The sequence below is a fragment of the Athene noctua genome, chromosome 10 (assembly GCF_965140245.1).
Source record: "Athene noctua chromosome 10, bAthNoc1.hap1.1, whole genome shotgun sequence".
Lineage (NCBI taxonomy): Eukaryota > Metazoa > Chordata > Aves > Strigiformes > Strigidae > Athene > Athene noctua.
This window is the reverse complement of record NC_134046.1, coordinates 14,207,840-14,226,928: the sequence shown is the minus strand read 5'-3', so window position 1 is coordinate 14,226,928 and position 19,089 is coordinate 14,207,840. Positions and strand designations below refer to the sequence as shown.

Sequence of the window (19,089 nt, the reverse complement as noted above, 5' to 3'; positions counted from 1 at the left end):
CATTTGCCTTCCATAGCACCTGGTAAGCTGTAATTGGCTGGGCTTGCTGCTTGGCAGCACACATCTAGTTGAGCATACAAACTGGCACCTACATGCCTCTTCTGTCATTTGTACTGTGTAATCACTTGAGCTCAGGTCCTAATTGCACAAACAAAATACCAAAACCCTTTGTCACTTTCTAATCTGCATTTTTTTAATTCTCTTCTGGTTAGAAATTGATTGTGGGGATATGACAGCCCAGGTAACTAGTCCCTCTGGAAGAAACTTTGATGCTGAAATCGTAGAAGCTGACAAAAACACCTATTGCGTCCGCTTTGTGCCACAAGAAATGGGGGTCCACACTGTGGATGTCAAATACAGAGGGCAGCCGGTGCCAGGCAGCCCCTTCCAGTTCACCGTGGGGCCGTTGGGTGAGGGAGGAGCCCATAAAGTGAGAGCTGGAGGCCCAGGGCTGGAGCGTGGAGAGACAGGTGTCCCAGGTGAGTCCTCTGCTCTCGCTAGGCTCCAGTGCCCACCATGCACAGCAGGTCTGCAGCACAGTGCTATGGTTTCTGTTGGCCTCTTCTCTGAGAGCTTGAACCATAGGTTGCCCCAAGCCAAGGGTGATCAGTGGAAGAACATGAAGAAATTATATTGCTGCATCATGCAGATGGAGAAGTCTGGAAATCCACGTTTAGGAAACTGACTGCTCTCACAAGATGAGCTTAAGGTTGTAAAGGATGTTATATGGGGCTGATAGGCTAATTCAAGACTAATAGGAGCCTATTGGAGAAACTGCTAAGTGTTACCACCCAGGATGATGGGACGAGGTACCATTCCTCATAGACATAAGTATGAGATGCTGCACAGTCTGTTAGAAAGAAACTGTAACCTAGCAGCCCCAAACTTACTCTTATGTGTGCTCTCATGTTCTTCAACAGCCGAGTTCAGTATATGGACACGGGAAGCTGGAGCTGGAGGACTATCTATTGCTGTAGAAGGCCCAAGTAAAGCAGAAATTGCCTTTGAGGACCATAAAGATGGATCTTGTGGTGTATCATACATAGTTCAAGAGCCAGGTATGTACCAAGACCAAATCATACTGAAAAAACACTGAATGCTACGCTCAAAGAAACTAAGGACGCTCACTGCTTCTTTTCTCCCTGCAGGCAACTATGAGGTGTCCATAAAGTTCAATGATGAGCACATTCCTGAAAGCCCCTACCTGGTTCCTGTCATCGCCCCATCCGATGATGCTCGCAGGCTCACTGTCACTAGCCTTCAGGTGAGACATGAGGAAACATCTCCATAACTTGCCACACAGACTGATTTCGTCCTTGTTCTCCAAGACCAAAATGGTTGTCCTTTCTTCTTAGTAATAGCCTGGCCTTGTTTGGTGCTTGTTTCCAAGCTCAGTGTGCAGCCAGAGAGGTTTTTGGCAGCGGCCCCCTTGGTAACTTGGGCCAGTAGAGCTGGCCCAGCTCTGCCTAGCCAGAATTTGAAGGCAGAAGGCTCAACTGAGTGTATTACGGGTGGTAACACTTGGGAATTAAGAATAAGAGGCTATAGAAGTAGCATTGAAGGAGCTAAAACTTGCTTTTCATCCCATTAGCTAGGGGAGTGCCAGGGAGAACTGAAACATGAACATGAACCACCGGTGATTGTGCTGGTACCAAGTTACTCAGCTGGTATGTGGGCTGAAGAGCTGGGTTTCCACAGGTGAAGCAGTGTAGGGCCACACGGCTGGGACATTGCTGCAGCCTTGCTGGAGCATTTGCATGGGCAGATGGAGGGGGCCCCACCGTGAGGTCAGAGCACAGATTTACTCTGGCTGACATCACAAAACCACACAGTTGCAGCTCAGATGATTCACAAACAGTAGCCAATCTCAGAGTGAATCACAGCTTTGTACTTGGTCTGGGCTCATCTGTTAACCTCACCATATCATTTTTGTGTGTGTGTGGTTACGTGCATTAAAATACATGCAACATTAAAGGCCTGACTTAAATCTCCAAAGCCAGAAACTTGGATATGAGACTGAGAATCTGTGTCTAAATATACCGTACCTCAGTCCTCATCAAGTTGTGATAAGCAATTAGTACTTCAGTTGAGGCTTTTTTTTGGGTATGTCCCAGCTGTGGTCCCCAGGAATTTGCCTGGGCTGCAGGACTCCTCTACCTTGGCTGTGTAAATGAATCGTGACAGCCTGATCCAATAGTATCTCTTCTAAGCAGGAGTTACAAGGGCGTTAATTAGTCACTGTGGTATTGATGTTTCTCTTGTGTTTCATTTAAAGACTCTTTGACAGGAATACTCGCTTCAATTAAGTCCTGCAGAGGCAGATAAAGCTGAGTATTCGGTAACGGAGCGCAGTGTGCAACATCAGCCTCCACTAAACCTGCATCAGGGACTTTCTTTATACATTGTATCTCAGTTCTACTCAGTTGCATTTATTTCCCTCTTCAGGATTTAATTGATAACAAGATCAGGTAAAGTATGTTCAGCATAAAATATTACTGCTGGATAGCTGCATGGGCTGCTCTGGTTGAGGACCATTGCAGCATGGATGCTGAGCTGCCTCGCCTTCCACCAATGGCCTGACAGCACAGCAACATCTGGTTTCATGTTTTAAATTACTTTCTCATGTTAAGACATCTTGTGGTGGCGTTCTAAATGCAGCCTCTTGTGGCAAATATAAACATGCATATTGCTCTTTCAGAAAACTGGATGATCAGAGGGAGGCTTTTCCCCTGAATGAACCTGGAATGAATGAACACACTGAAAATGGAGCTATAGCTTAAACATCCTTTAGATCAAGTGCCTGAATACTGGAGACTGACCTGAGTGATAACAAGTGACTAGTCTCTTAAATCTGCCTCTGCCTGATTTGGCTGAGTTGTCTGACTTCCAAAAACGACCTGTTACCATGGGAAGAATCAGCCTAGCCAATGTGGGTGACTGCTAAATCAGCCACCCCCCTAAGAGGGAGAGAGCTTCTAATTTGACAGTTAATGCAAGTCACAACTTTATGCCTTTTGTTGAAATCTTTAAAAAAAGAAAATTGTGCTGAAGTTGTTATTTCCTTGCCACAAATCTTGTGCTGTCTGAAACGAGAAGTTTAAATTTGATAATCTGACTGTTGCATTCTCAGGAGTCTGGATTAAAAGTTAATCAGCCGGCATCCTTTGCTATAAGACTAAATGGGGCAAAGGGCAAGATTGATGCTAAAGTCCACAGCCCCTCCGGAGCTGTAGAAGAGTGTCACGTGTCTGAGCTGGAGCCAGGTGAGCATGGCTTTATGTTGGTCAAAACAAACTGGGTGACCTCCAAAGCACACTCACTGACACATAGCGAGGGGCTTTTGTCGCTTTGGTTTGTGAGCAGTGTACCCGAGGGACGAGCACCTTGCTTGGAGAATGACTTCCTGGTGTCAAGAGTCCATGCTTTTCCTAGATAGCTCTTGAAATGACTGAGCCTGACTTGTGTAAGATACAGATATTTAAGTCTTGGCTTGCCAGTGAAGGTACAGTGAAACTAGTCATAAATGAAATATGATGTGGTTGTTGAATTTAGCAAGAGAAGTAGTTTATTTTTCAAAGCTATGCTTCCATCTTTGACTAATAGTTTATTTTTAACTCGCAGTCAGTCCTTCATACTAAATGTCAAGAAAGTTGAATATAAGCAAACACTACAGAAAGCTCAACACCTGTTTCAGCAATGAGCTTTTCTTTTTCACTTGAAGTCTGAATGAGTTATAGTCTGTACTGTGGACAGATAGCAGCTGTCCGGCTGGGGAACATCAGTCCCTCCTCTGGGTTAACATGCAATCAAAAATGTTAAATACCAGCAAATTGCTAAATTACTTTCTTAAACAGAGGTGCTGTGTCTGTAGTGTCAGAGCAGCACACTCAGCCCGCTGGTAAGATTTGGCTTGCTCTTACCAGCTGCTTTTCTTCTCTGCGCTGCTCCCTCGACCACTGACAGGTTGAGCTGTGATTAAGCTGTCACGTTTAGTGCATGTGTGAGGCAAATAACCCTAAAACTCACCCTGCAGACTAGATGACAACTGAGATCGGATCCTAGTAGACAAGGTGAAAATGCAGCCCGTGACACCTCCTGTGATAAATACAGTGTTTTTCTACTTAAATATGAATTTAGCAGCTTGTGTAGCTGAGTTTCCTGAAGCTGGGACCAAAATACGTTGAAGCGTTACAGAAGCCTTGCTTGGGTTGCTAACCAGCCCTGCATGGGGTTTCATTGCTGTTTTATTGTTCTACTGTTGTTATCTCTGATGTATCAGAAAAGCCACTTCTCTCTTGCAGATAAGTATGCCGTTCGGTTCATCCCCCACGAAAATGGCATCCACTCAATTGACGTGAAGTTCAATGGCAGCCACGTTGTGGGCAGCCCTTTCAAAGTGCGTGTTGGAGAGCCCGGGCAGGCGGGCAATCCCGCGCTCGTCACAGCGTACGGATCTGGCCTGGAGAGCGGTACCACGGGTAACCCTTCTTTTACACCTCTGATACGGATGTGTTTGCACTTTGACTTTATGACAGAGACAGAAGCTGTTCTTAGGCATATTTTTACATTACTTTCCCTGCTGAGGCAGCTGAACTAACCCACATTCTCTGCCAACCTGGGCGCAGGCTAATTTTGCTTTCTCGCATGCTCCTCAAGTCTTTTAACTATTGATCAGCGAGTTGCCGGGCTATGCTGAGCCTTAACAAACATAAAACCTCTGCAAACCAGCAACTGCAGTATGAGTTTACTTGAACTGGTTAGCAGCTGAGCTGTGACTCTGCTGGTTAGCTTAGTTCTGCATCGGTGGTCCCTCAGATCTCTGGAATGCTCTGGCTCCCTTCCACATGTGAACACAATGTCTGCAAAGGCCAGAGGCTTTTGTGAATGCACATACTGAGTTGGCTGTCTGGTTGAAGGAGTCTTGTGTAACTTGCATACCCCCGTTAGTTAAATGGGTATGAGGGTGTACCCAGTAACCTTCTCTTCAGTGCCTGCACCTCTAAGAAATTTCAAGTTAAATGTAATACGATGTGTTAACTTTAGGGAGTACAGTGGGTTGTTCTGTTTGTAGTGTGCTATATGTGCTTCAGATGCAGTGTGAATGCTGACTCTTCTTGGAAATCTGACACTCAGTTATTGGCTGTGACTGCCCCATCTGATAGTTCTTATCTCAAGCATGTAGGGTTTAAGTTTTTATTTTTTATTTATATTGATTTACGGCCTTAATAAGAAAGCATGGAAACATTCCAGGATATGTGCTTTGATTTATTTAATTGTGTGCTTTCTTGGGCCACACACACAGGTGAATAGCAGAGAAAAACTGATGTATTTTTTTTCCTTTTAATATGCAAGGTGATAGCTAGGTTCTCTTATCCTACCTACTGCTGTCTTTTGTGAATTCCATTTCATACTTTTTTCTCCCTGGGGAAAAAAAAAAAAAAAGTACTGCAGTTTTTCAGTCAAAGCTTCTGCTGTTCTGGAGAAACCAAGCAGTTGGTTTTGGAAACATGTGGATACACTATGTAAAATAAAGGTATTATAGCCAGTTCTGCTTTAATAGGTGGAAACAAAAGCAGTCATTAATACTAGCCACTGATGCATCAGGGACAGGGGAGTTTTTCTCCATCTATAAAGGTGCTTGGGGTTGTTTTTAATCTAAATAGACTGTTTAACTTCAGCAAAGTTCCTCTGTGCCCCCTTGTTGAATCCTGGCAGCTGCCAAAAGCTCAGTGCCCTGGGAGCTGCTGAGCAGCGTTTCTGAACAATGATCTAGTGTAGAGGTTTCAATAGCCAGTGGCTGAGCACCTGAAACATCCCCCCAGGAGATGTGCGTGTCTGCAGCCTCCAACAATGCGAGCCTTCATTTTGGTCACAGGGAAAAAGCAGTGTCTTCGGAGCAAGAAGTCTTCAGTGAGAAGCTGTGAAGCTTGCTGGCTTTGGAAATTATTTTTCCTCTGGTTGAGTGGTGCACATTGCAGGCTGCCTGCCTTACCTCCCAGGCAGGCGGTGCCAGTGAGATTTACTGCTAAAGCACTGGAAGATGGTACAGTCCCTCTGTGGGAGCTGGGTTCTTCCAGCATTGCAACACAGCAGCCTCTTGTGTGGAGAGGTTAGAAACTCCCTAGTTCATCACCATGCTTGCATGCTTCATTTGCAGCTGTAGTAAACTTTCCCACAACCGTCCTGGTTTTGATTGAGCTCTAACACTTTATTCCTCCTCATCAGTGTCTGATACAACAACCCAAAGATCGTAAATGTTTGAAGCCAGAGTTTGACAGTAAATTATTTGGGGGCTGAAAGCCTTACTTAATGTTTTTCTTGTGTTGCTGGCATTGTGTCATTGGCTTAGTATTAGCAGCAATAATCCAGTTGTGTTAACCAGATGCTGCAATTAAACAAGCTTTTGTTTCCACAAACTGCTTGGAGTGCTGTTGCTGAGCAGTTCAAACACCCATCTCCTCCACATCCCCTGCCCCTCATCTCTCTTGCTTTCTTGTGGGCTCTTTGCTCCTGATTTACAGTCCAGGCAGCGAGATGGCACTGAGCTTTCCTGAGCTTAGCCATGCGGGAGACTGAGCCTGCACAGGCTCTGACGCTGGGTAGAAAGGTTCTTGTTTTAAGAGTTTTCTCTCTAAGCCAGTCTTTTGATGCCAGGATCCTTTCATTTTGGTCCTAGAGAGATCTCTTGACCCCTTTTCCTGCCTGCCTCACAGTCACACAACATGAGCAGAGGAGGGAGCCAGGGTGCCGGCGGGGAGACTGCTGGGGCGTGGAGCCCCTGGTCAGGGCTGGCCTGTGCAAGGATGCTGGGGGGAGGCATGCTGTCCCTCCCTGCCTGCAGCCTTGTGTGACCTCATCCAGCACCAGATTACCTGTTCCCATTTGACAACAGGCTGCTTTTGTAACATCGGGTATGAGGAAGAGTGTGTCTTACTGTGCTACGTCTTTCTAGGATTGCAGTCGGAGTTTTTCATTAACACGACCAAGGCTGGTCCAGGTACCCTCTCTGTTACAATTGAAGGGCCATCAAAGGTGAAAATGGACTGCCAGGAAACTCCAGAAGGTTACAAAGTCATGTACACACCCATGGCTCCAGGAAACTATTTAATTGGAGTTAAATATGGTGGACCTAACCACATAGTGGGCAGCCCCTTCAAGGCAAAGGTTACAGGTAAAAAGCTAACCAGTATTTACTGTGTGCCTGAAGTAGTTTGTGTCATTTAGCAAATATGTCCCTCTGAGATAGTGTGGCATTCAAGTCTAGATGCCTTAAAACATGAGAAGCAAAACTTTTCTCCCCATCGTCTCCAAAGCCTAGATGAGGGATCTCAGGAGAGGCTACAGAAGCATTAGTCACAGAGCTTGCCAGGTTGACTCAGTGGAGGGATGTAACACAGCTTCATGGGGAAATATTAAATCCTGATCTAGCCCTAGGGTGTTGCATTAGCAGTAGGGAAATGTGACTGACGTACCCTTTTTACGCCCCCCCCAAGCCTGAAACTTGGTCGCCTTTAGCATGATGCCCCTCTTGGTCTCCTTTTGGTGCAGGTGTCACCTAACCAAAGGTCAGCAGTGTCTGGGAGGCTTTTAGATGATGTGAGGAAGGGTGGTTTAGGAAGCTCTTTCTCTCTTCAGTGCTGTGTATAAGCACAGACTGGAGTTCATCTCTACTGCTACCCCTGAGCTAGTGAACCCGCTCCTGGTGCCCGTGGCGCGGTGATGTTCTTGGGAGTCGATGGCAGGGACTGAACTCCCCCAGGCTGGGACATGCTCTGCTTTCAAAATGGGTTATTGCAAAATTGCACCTGCTTTTCTGCCAACTCGGGTAATTTTTGGCATTTGGTGATTGGAGCACAATTAACTCTTCTTAAGCAGCCAGCTTTGCTTAATGAATCCTGAAGTTCCTGTGGTCTTTTAACCACTCGAGGGCTCTGGGATGGGATTGTTGCCAGCATTGCTGGAAGATGTCAGCTTAAAAACTGAAGTAGGAGATGGCTCCTCTCCAAAAATGCATTTTGGATGCAGAATGCATGCTAGTCATTAGGAGGGTTTTGACATCTCCTTGTAAATGACTTTCAGATGGGGTGAATCTGAATGTCAGAAATCTCTTCTGTTTCCAGGACAGCGACTGGTTAGCCCAGGCAGCGCCAACGAAACTTCTTCCATCCTGGTAGAGTCAGTGACAAGGTCGTCGACTGAAACTTGCTATAGTGCTATTCCCAAATCCACCTCGGATGCTAGCAAAGTGGTTTCCCGGGGAGCAGGACTCTCAAAGGCTTTTGTGGGTCAGAAAAGCTCCTTCTCCGTGGACTGCAGCAAAGCAGGTATGGGTACAGGAACCAGCTGGATGTCAGGGTGGTTTAGCGGGACATTTTTACTCTAAACTAACTTGCAAAGTTGAAATTCAGAGCTTGTGGTGATGATCTGGTTCTGAAGAAAAACTCTAAATGTTACACAGTGCTCACCAAATCAGTCCTAATACAGAGGATGTAAAGATGCCAGGTGCACCTGAAAGAAACCACAGGGTTATGGCATGAGAACAAACAGGTTGCTGAACTTAAGCAACCCTCATGGTGCATTGCAGCATGTAATGCAAGGTGTTCCCATAAGCCTTGAGCGCTGGTTGTCATAATCCGGGAGCTTTGTGGTGGGTGGATTACAGGCCAGCCATGTTCACTGATCTTAGCTATTAACTTCTAATGAAGTACTTGAAAGGCCGTGCCTGCTCCCTTTCACTAGCAGTGTTAATGTCTCCTGTGCTCTAGTTAGATAGTGGTAGCCTGTCAGGTCCAGCAAAATGCACATATAAACCCTTGTCTCTATGAGGTTGAAGGCTTTTTTAAATAAAATTCCTTCTTAACTTAGCCTAGTCATACCTCAGACTACCCTTCTGTGAATTAAAATAACAAAATCCTTGTGTTATGGAGCTAATATATTATGGTACAGCCATTCTTGTTTATTTAAGCTTAGGAATGCTAACAGTCTCTTATTTTGCTGTAGGTTCAAATATGTTGTTAGTTGGTGTCCATGGACCTACAATACCATGCGAAGAGGTATCCATCAAGCATTTGGGCAGCCATCAGTACAACGTAACTTATGTCGTCAAGGAAAGGGGTGACTATATTCTGGCGGTGAAATGGGGTGATGAGCACATCCCTGGGAGTCCCTTCCATGTCACCGTTCCCTAAACTCGCCAAACGTCAGAGTCGATCTTGTGTTTGTAATTCAGATGCAGAGTTATACTGGATGCAGTCCTGTTGCAAAATGCAGTATCTAGATACACACGGCTCACATTTCAATACAGTCAGAAGTAAACTCTTAACTATTTTTTACAAGCATTTCACTTCTATCCTACTTACCAACCTAATGTCAATCTATTTAATATCCTTCTCAAATTGTACCTTTGCAGTCCTGTCCGAGTCACTGTTAATGTTTGGAGAATCATGTGGATAACTAGACACTAATTTCCCTTGCGGATGTTAAAGACTTTAGATGTTAATTGAAAACTGGAATTTGTCTTTGTAATTGGGTATCTTAACTACTGATTTTATTTGACTGGAGACTTTACATTTTAGTTATGGAATATGACTTGGGCTGTCCCCAGTTCAAATTCTTTTCTGTAAAGAAATGAGGTAAAACTGGTACTATAATAGGTGCCTTTGTATACTTGATCAATTTTAACGCTTAACATTATAAAAAGCTACTAAAAGTGGCTTTACCACTCAAATTTAAAATGTTTCTAAAAATGCTTTGCTAATGGTTTACATTTAGGAAAAGTTTATCGTTTATAGCAAACCAAAAGCAGACTGAAAATGACTTCCTGGGAGCTTTCAGCCTTTCTATGTTAACGCTTTGTGAATCTAGACAAGTAGCTTTTTGGCCATGATGCTAGCAATATGGTTTTTAATTAGCTTGGGATTCCAGTGAAATTTCTGTAACTTTACAGATAACTCCCCACACTTTTTGATTTATTTTAAGAACAACCCCTGGTTTGGCTGTGTTAAATGAAGCCCTTAAATTTGCCGAGCCAGGCGTAGCTCTCACCTGCATGACTGCTCTGACCTGCATCAATTTTGACAGTGGTGTATTGGGAAGATGATCAGTGGTTTCCCTGGAGGCTGCAGGCCAGGCAAGTAGCTGGGATGGTGCAAAGAAGCCAGCCTGCGGCTGGGACCCCACATCTGTAGTTGGGTAGAGGGTGGGAGGGAGGGCGGGTGTGCGAATTTACCCGTAATAGCAATACCAATCAACAAATCTGTCTTTGCAAGTTGTTTTATTATATCTCAGTCCAAGGACATGCCTGAAGCATGCTCTTCTCTCCTGAAATCCCCTTTGCGCTGCAAAAGGCACTCTTGCTGAGGGTCAGGGAATGAAAACTTCCATTATAACTTGTCTGTTTGTCCTGGATTACTCTGTGCTACATCCCAAGTGCATATCTGAATTGCTGTCAGCTGCTGGGGCTTTAGTAAACTCTCCAAATGAGCTTTAACTCTGTGATTAGGAGAAGGTAGGATTTGTTGAAAATCTGTTGAAATGTCGCTCTCTGTCCCTATGGAGAAGTTCATGCTTATGGTTCTGTAGTTACGTGTGGATGCACTACTCTCCAGCACAGTTATTGGGGAAATAAAGGAAGGTTGGGGTTTTTTTACTGTGCTTTTTTTGTGCCTTAATGTGAAATGCTCACTACATTGTAAACTAGGAAGTAAAAACAAAATAAACTGGAATAAAATGCAGGATTGTAAAATTGTATCTTATAACTTATTAAATAGAACTGTTTGCTTCATTAAAATGTGCATGTTAAAAACAACATTGGATTCTTTTCATATAGTTCAAGCTCAAACTACAGCATGCAGCAGTTTCAGACAGACTGAATAACTCCCACCCCATGAGCTGTGCAGGTGGAAATGAAAAACTTGGGTGTAATCTCACTTCCATTCAGTTTTTCTTTAAAACATTTTTTCCTCAACCAAAATATCTGGCAAAAGTTATGTCATGGCATAAATGCACTGGACATCAGCGGGCAGAGTGCAAATGAGCCATGACAGGGCCGTGCTGGTTTTCCCCTGTGTAGACCCCTGGTACTGGGGCAGCATTGCTGGGGAGAGGCATGTCCTGGGCAGGGTCATTGGTCTGATCCCGGGGCACTGCCAGGGGCACCCACCGGCTCTCCGGGGCTCTCTGCAGGGGGTGGTTCCCGGCATGGTGCTGCACCTGGGGCTGGCTGGCTCTGTCCATGACCGTGGAAACCAGCCCATGTTTTCCCAAACACGGCTTGTGCTGGAAGCCTTGGTGAAACCTGAGATGCAGCAGCTGCCAATGACTTTCCTGCCCCAGGTTTATCAGATTATTCCCTTTTATAGTTAACTGTGTTTCATCAGCTTTGTGCTACGTCAGCCTGAACCTCCTATTTAATGTTTTTAAACAAAACAAAAAAACCTGGATACAGCTGTTGGGTTGGGTAGAGAGCGTGTGTAACATCATGCGTGTGTAACTCCTATTTCCCAGTAACCCTGTCTAGCTTTCTCTTGCCTGTTGCCGCTTGGCGTCTTGCTCTAATCATATTAGCTGAAATTAACGGGAGTTGTTGGTGAAGTTGATGGACCATGATTGTTACCTTGTCTGAGGTTACCTCCAGCAAAAGCTGAGCTCTACTTCAAGCGAGCAATTCTGCCTTGTCTGGGCACCAACAGCTGTGGAGTGGCCACAAAAATTAACTTGCTAAGGACAGCAAGGACCTGGTGATGTTGATGAAAAGAGCTTTTGGTGCAACTTGGCTGTGTTGATCTTCTTTAGCAACAACATTCAGCCAACTCTGCTAACTCTCACAGCTGAGGACTGACTTTGGTTGGGCACAAAGCAGCGCTTTTAGTGGCAATGTGCTCTACTTATGGTCTTTGGCACCTTGGCAAAGGTTTCCATTTGCAATGCTTACCTTAGCAGGCAGCTGTGGGGCTGATATGTTGGTGTACTGGGTTACTGGCATCCCAGTGCCTTTCACTGGGTAGACTTGCAATGGTACGAGATGCACTTTCTCAGTTATTTATGGAGGACTGGCATGGGGGTTTTTGCCTCTAGTTGTGGAAGTGTTTTTTTCTGCCAGTTTGATTGAACTTAAATTCTTTTTCTTTGTTTATAGTCTCTTGCCTTGGTGGTAGTTTGCAGTAGGATTTGGCCACCTGTATCTGTGAGTCCCACTGGGAACTCATCCATCCCTCCCGAGCTGGCACAAACTGTCCTGTGAGCACTGGGGGGGGGGCTGGCAGTGCTCTTGGTAGCAAGATGGACCCTTGCCTGCTGGTGGCCAGTGACTCAGGGCAGCCTGTAAGTCAGGGCACCACCACATAAGAAAGCCTGCTGTGACCCATTGCATCTCCAGGAGGTTTACTGGATGTTTTAGTGGATGGTGGAAGGTAAGTCCCTGCAGCACACCAGTTACCTAGGGGTGGTAACTCTCAAGAGCATCCCATCCTCCTGTCTGGTGTTGGTGGGCTTTGATGTCAGAAGCGTTTGTTCATCTCAATGGGCAAGGTGAAGGGGTCCTTGGAGACGATGTCCTTCCTGGAGCTGGAGCTCCTCACATCCTGCATACTCAGCCTGTTCTACATTCCACACTGTTCAGGTCTGTCCTGTAGCAGTCCTGTGCCTGTGCTGTGCTTGTTCCTGCTGTACCTGGGGTCTCGCCTGCATTTGCTGCCCACTGGCCTTCTCCTTTGATATGGGGAGCTGTTGGGAGTTCCTTCTTCAGACCCCTCTGGGTGTCCCTGGCCTTGACTCTGTTTCTGATGGCCATCACTGGAGCCAGCGTAGCAAAGATGTCACATACTTGGGTGTTGCTCAAAGCTGAGACTTGCATTTCATTGTGTGCAGCTCTATTACAGAAATGCAATCAGGAGAGCATCCACCACTTCTCTTCTTAGAGGCTGCTGGAGGGAAGCGAGGTGGTTGATGATCCCTCCACACACATATAGTGTACTTAAACCTGATGACAGCAGGGCTCTTGCATTCTTCACCACTCACAAATGTGAATGGATGCCTTTTGGTTTATTGTGTCTGATACAAAAGATGCAAGAGGTCTTGTGTTAGCTGGGGGAGGTAGCTTGTTACAGACCCAGCTCTGTCAGGCACTCTTGACAGCAGTAAACATCCTGGTTTGCTGTGGGTGACCTTCATGCTGGGCACAAAGCTGCCTTCTGCAGAGCTCCAGAGCCTGGCTGTGCATCATTTTGGGGGGAAAACCCTGGGTATGGGTGCTTCCAGCAGGTGGCTGGTCCAAGGCTGCAGCACACACTTTAACTTTTGCCCGCTCTATCATTTGCCCCAGCATTACCCGGCAGCATGGGGATTTGCTTTTCAAATTAGCTTCAGCCTTTTCGAAATAAAGCATTAAGGTGCAGCTCCTTCCAGAAGCTGTAAGGAGCTGTTTCTGCTCAGCACCTTGCCTCAGGCAAGGGAGAAGGTGATCCATTCAGGGCCAGCCAAGAGCTGGTCATCTCCTGTAGCGTTTATGTGCCTGTAAAGTAGCACCTGATATATTCTTCTTCTTGCAATATAGTAAACTTTGGATGGTATTGTTTGGTGTGTAGCACCAAGTGCCTTGCTTTATTAATGGGCTAAATTGTGTGACTTGTGTGCTGAGATGTGCTTGTGAACTTGCAGTAGCTGGGGCATTTGGTGACCAGCTGGGCTGAGCGTGGCGTGCACAGGCAGACTGGGCCTGATGGTACCCAGTATCAGTGCAAGTGATTATCTTTAATAAATAAGAGATATATATCTTTAAATTATTTTAAAAATTGAAACTATTACATCTTTACATTAGTTCCGATTAATCCTTTATTAAAAAAAAAAATATATATATATACAATAATCCAGTATACTTAATTTTCCTGGCAATGTTACTGCAGCAGTAAGTCTCCAATCCCTGCCAGGCCTGGGACTACACAGAGTACTTTGTGTGTCCAAAATGGATCGCCCTTCACCCACCAAAAAGCACTGAGCTGCTCTGACATATATCGGGTGTATTAGCAATGCGGGGCAGGGCGGGGGAGGCTGTTGCTTAGCAGGACTCTGGTTTTGGTCAGATTATGCAGACCTTGTAATTAGTTCTTCCTTTCATTGTCTGTGGAAAGTGAGGTTGTGGTTTCCAGTCCAGAATCTACTTTTTTCTCTTCTCAGTTTTAACTTCTAAATGTATTTGTTTTAAACTGATTTAATTTTCAATTTTTTTTACCCCACATTGAAATGTACTTGCAGTACAGACAATGCACCTTTCTTACTTGGAAAAAAAAAAGGAAACAAACTATGTATTAATCACATTTAAAAGCCTGGCCAAAGTGGTTACATATAAACAGATATCACTTGACAGAAACTGGGATGGGGTTGCATGAAACTCTTAATTCAGGGAATGGCACAGTGCTTTTTTACACTGTGTTTTTTATTTCTTTGAAGAAAGACTCTTTCCAAAGCATTTGTTATCATGACAGCTGGCTGTGCTGCTCTCTCCCACAGGCCAAATGAAACTGCTTGCTCAGTTTGGCCTCTGCCAGGTCAGGGACAGCTCTGGACACGCTGGGACACAGGGGATGGGGTCTTGCAAAGCTGCTGTCAGCATCCCCAGGTGTTTATTCTGTGCTTTATGCCAGCTGGCTTGAAGGGTCTTATTTTCATTATTTTTCTTGTTTTATACATCTCCTGTCTACATCCAGAGTAGCAGAAAGCAGCGTCTGAAATTTTGCTGCCAGCAGCAGTGGTGCCAGGGCGTGCTGCTGGAGCACCTAGCCCTGTTGGACTGCTGTGGGCCAGGACCAAACCCACCTGGTACCCACACTTTTCAATATCAAACTCCCCAACTCCTGAAAGCAAATGTTTATTTTAAAAAACAATTTTTCCCTGTGTTACAATAACTTAGGGATATTCCCATCCCACCACGAGGTGCCACATCTTCATAGCTCCATCTGAGCTGGAGAGGAAGCAATTTTTTTTCTTCACAGCCTGCAGTAATCGTTAATATTCAGCAGGTCCCTCTCACAGGTTATCAAAACAGCCCTACTGCCAGCTCTCCCTCTTGTGCAGGGCTGTTTCCCCAGGGCCTCCTGGGAAAATGCTTTTAAATGGATTTTCAGAATTTCTCAGACTCTCAGAGTTAATTTTCATAGCTGTGAATTTATATTGCATGCTTAGAAAAAAACCTGTCGCTAAATCAGTCTGGATTTATAGCTCGTGTTGCTATTAATTTGACCAGGATTTAAAGCGCATTCTTTATATAACATGAGCGAAAGGATAATATATCTAATTTGAAAAGAAAAAAAAAAGGCAAAATATGATTTAGCAGGACCCAGAGGTTTGTTAGATGGCTCTTTCCTGTGATTAACTACCTTTCTGCAGGACCTTGGTACTGCAAATATTTACATCCATGCTTAGCTGGAAGCCTGTGAATCCTTTGAGCCCCGTGGAGGACTTGGCTTTGCTAGGAGGGTGTTTCTTTTTGACAGTGATGTTCTGCTAGGGTATTTTTGGGGGGAGGGTGGGATTTTGCATCTGGCTTCACTGCAAATGGCTGGGGTCAGGCCCTCCTTCCAACTGAGACATGCAGAAAGCGGTCACATCTCAATTGCCAGCATTTGCAGAGCTTTTCATGGAAGGTTCCTGGTTCCTTTGCCAATATGGAAATTAATTCCTATAAATCTGTCTCCCAACTAACAGAAAATACCCTGCAAACACTGACAACTGAGGCACTATATTTAAAATGACACATGAAGTATTTAGCCTTGTTTTTCACACTGGCTAGAAAACCAGACTGCATAGAAAGGGCGTTCATAGTTTTATACCAGGTGATAGTAGAGAGGTGGTGTTACTTCGCCCTTGGGACAGCAGAGAGAAATGTGGGCTAAACCCAGCCCCAGGGGTTGCAGAAAGAGCCACTGATCCAGATCGCAGTTTCCCTCAGCACCAGCGAAGGGGGTCGATAGCCTCTGCCTCAGGTGGTCACGGCAGAGAGGGAAGGGTGGTGCCGGTGCCAGAGCAGCCTCACATTGCTCCCAAAACCCAGTACAAACCACCAAAGGGCAGAAGCAGAGTCACTGAGACATCCCGAGAGGCCGGGCAGGCTGGAAAGGCTGTGGTCGCTGCTGGGCTAAGCCAGCCGCCCTGATGCTCTTGGTGCAGGTGCAGCAAGGGACACCAAGGAGTCCCCGGGGTGCATGTGCCCCGTAACCTGCCACCACCTGGTCCTGGGAGCCACTGCCTGCAAGCAGCAGAGTCTTGTAAAGGTCATCGCAGCGTGTTTCCTAGTTAAATAACTGCGGGCAATGAATAAACAGGCCTGGAGCCAAAAAATGTGCTACTTTTTTGTTGCAAAACTCATTTACAGACACAGTGAGACCAGGGACACTTTGGGGTCAGCTGCGGGCCAGCTCTCAACGCTGAATAGAAAAGGTCTGTATAGACACATGAATGCAGATGTATGAGCTCCCAGCTAAGGGTGAAATCATGTTTCCTTGCTGCAGCTGGGTTTGCCGGCTGTGCTGTGGCGTCTGAGTCTAAATGCCATGGGACACCCCGCCAGATACTGGGGTTTATAGCGGTGCCACCAGAGGGTGCCATAATAATATTTAATGCACGTATGGCGCCGCATCACAGGGTGGCCAGACGCCCTCACGGAAGGGAAAAATGTGTGTTATCCTGGGCAAGGGGCTGACAGAGGACGTGGAAATACTTCTAATGACCCATAGGTAGAGAAAAAAAATGTGACTTTTAAAATTGTTTTCCTTTAGAACAAAGGCAGGAAAAAGATGACTGCTGTCTTCACCTCCTGCTCTCCATCTCCTTGGCTTGTGGGCAGAGAAACCCCCCACCAGGGACCAGTGAACACTGTTACAGGGAGATGGGGAATAAGTTCTCCATGGGTGCCATGTGAGCACTGCCCAGTGAGCCCCTGCTCTGCTCTTGGTCCTTTTCTGAAGCAGATGCCCCATCAGTAAGTGGCGAAGTCCAACCTGGGGCACCAAGCAGCACCCCGTGATCCCTTCAGATGCTGAGGGAGCCATGAAGCAGCTCAGCCAGGACCAACTGCTGATTTTGATAGGCTCTCTATATTTTTCTGCCTTTGAAATTGCTATCAGTCCTGCTGTGCACACAGCCTTTCTCTGAGCTGCAGCTTAATTGCTTCTGCACATCTGTATGTGGCTGTACATCTGTACACGTGTACATCTGTATGTCCAGACACTGGATGCATACAGGTCCCAGCCCAAACCCCATCCATGGTGGCTTTGGCACCTGCTCCTGTTCGCCCATCACCCATGTGATGGGGAAGTAGTGGATGCTTTGGAGGGTGTTCAGGCTTGAATTGCTCATGGCTTCGTGCACAGCTAAACTTTCAGGAAAGCAAAAAAAAATGTGGATGTAAACCAAAATATGAGAGGCTGTGTTGTGCACGGGTATTGCCATGACAAAGGGCTTAAGAGCTGGGGACAGTTGCTATGATCCAGAGAGGGGACAGTCCTTGGTCCTGCTGACTCCTTCCTTCTGTGCCATTTGTTAAACAGTATGTCCCAGCATATTTGATTGATGATGGTTTTGGTTTTTTTGGTTGTTTTTTTTTAATGTTCCCCTAATGCTACATGTTCAATCACAGTGCATGCTCCATTGGTCTGTGTTTGGGAATATACAGACCCCAACCAAACAGGCCAGGTGGGTCCCTGTGGGGTTTTGTACCAGCTCTCCTGTATCCTCATTGCTGCCAGTACCTAAAAGGAGGCAAAAGGAGGTTTGCAGAGCCTTGCCCAGGGCCAAAGGGTCTCTCACCTTATGGCACAGGCAGAGAGGTGTTGGGGCCCGCCAGGGTTAGTGGGGAGCAGTGCCAAGGTGATGAAGAGGATGTGAGACCTATTCAGGTGAATCCAAGGTGCAGATGGACAAACCCAGCCAGTGTTGATGATGGAGGCTATGGAGAAAGGACAATCCTGGCTCTGGCTGCTGCTGTGGGTTCCTGGAGGTTTTCCCTGCCAGGGGACTCACTCCCCCAGGGCAGCAGAAACCATGCTCATCTGGGTTTTCAGAGGGCGAGGAGCAGCCCTAGCTCCATCCTGGGGGCAGGGACCTCTCATGGTGCTGGGGAGGGGATCTCTGTGGGGTGGTGGAGACCTCAGGTGGGAAGTGAGGATGACTCCAGCATCACGCATTGGAGAAGGGCTTCCCAATGACCCAAACCTAAGGGATTGGGAGATCTTAGCACTTTTCTTCAGATGAACCCTATCTGCTCTGTGTTCTTGCCTGACCAGGGTGGCTGTGGAGGAAACAGTTTTCAGCTTCTGAAGAGCCTCTTTGTTTCTCTCCCAGCCATGATCTGAGACCTGGCTTGCATGAGACACAGTCTCTCCAGGCCATTTCGGATTCCCAGCATAAATCTTCTATTTGATCATAAATAAGATCAAGAAGCCTTATTCATTGAAAGAGAAACTTTGTTCTGGCTGCAAAATACATCGAGGTTCCTGCAGACTGGAACAACTTAAAAACCCCTTTGCAGGTGGAACAGCTGAGTAAAGATCCCCTGGTCAGGAAAGTCTAAAGATGACATGAACTGTTAAATCTTTTAGGCTCTAATTATAATGTTGTCTAATGAATGTATGGAATAAACACAGGAATATCTATAGACACCAACTGTGCTGACTGTAAGAGCTTTGGACACCTCCTGGCCCCTATCAAACGTTATGAACCAAACACAGATGTTGTCAGTCTGCTTTCAGTCCCACAAAAGTGCATCCCAGGTCTCCTCGGAGGAGCACCATTTTGCATTAAGATGTCTCTCTGCTGGTCAAATGTTCAGCCTCTCTGCAATAGCATCTCCAGACCGACAGCTGCCAACATCATGCCTGAGGCTGCAGCTGCTGCAGCAGCTACTCTCTGGCCACATCTCTTATCTTTAAATGCTGGGTAAAGGATTATATGCAATGTCACAAATAAGGATAAATCTTTTTCAATAAAACTTAATCATATGTAGGTATTTTTTGTGATTGAATTTATCCATTATTGCTTTCCTGGAGTGTGATTTATTCCTTTGTACGTTGCTTCTTTCTGAAAGCCAGAAGAGAGTAG

At 45.9% G+C, this 19,089-nt stretch overlaps 1 protein-coding gene across 6 annotated transcripts in view; it reads left to right on the top strand.

The window, feature by feature from the left end:
• Window positions 1-10,794, top strand: part of FLNB (filamin B) — a 72,864-nt gene extending 62,070 nt beyond the window's left edge. For 5 of the 6 annotated variants that reach the window (XM_074914676.1, XM_074914675.1, XM_074914681.1 and 2 more), the window contains 8 exons: window positions 213-479; window positions 921-1,058; window positions 1,149-1,264; window positions 3,131-3,263; window positions 4,302-4,478; window positions 6,953-7,171; window positions 8,121-8,324; window positions 9,001-10,794. In XM_074914676.1, the coding sequence (XP_074770777.1) occupies window positions 213-479; window positions 921-1,058; window positions 1,149-1,264; window positions 3,131-3,263; window positions 4,302-4,478; window positions 6,953-7,171; window positions 8,121-8,324; window positions 9,001-9,188 (1,442 nt within the window). In that variant the 3' untranslated portion in view covers window positions 9,189-10,794. The remainder of the gene's footprint in view (window positions 1-212; window positions 480-920; window positions 1,059-1,148; window positions 1,265-3,130; window positions 3,264-4,301; window positions 4,479-6,952; window positions 7,172-8,120; window positions 8,325-9,000) is intronic. The other variant, XM_074914679.1, reaches the window with a different exon arrangement.
• The last annotated feature ends 8,295 nt before the right edge of the window (window positions 10,795-19,089 follow it).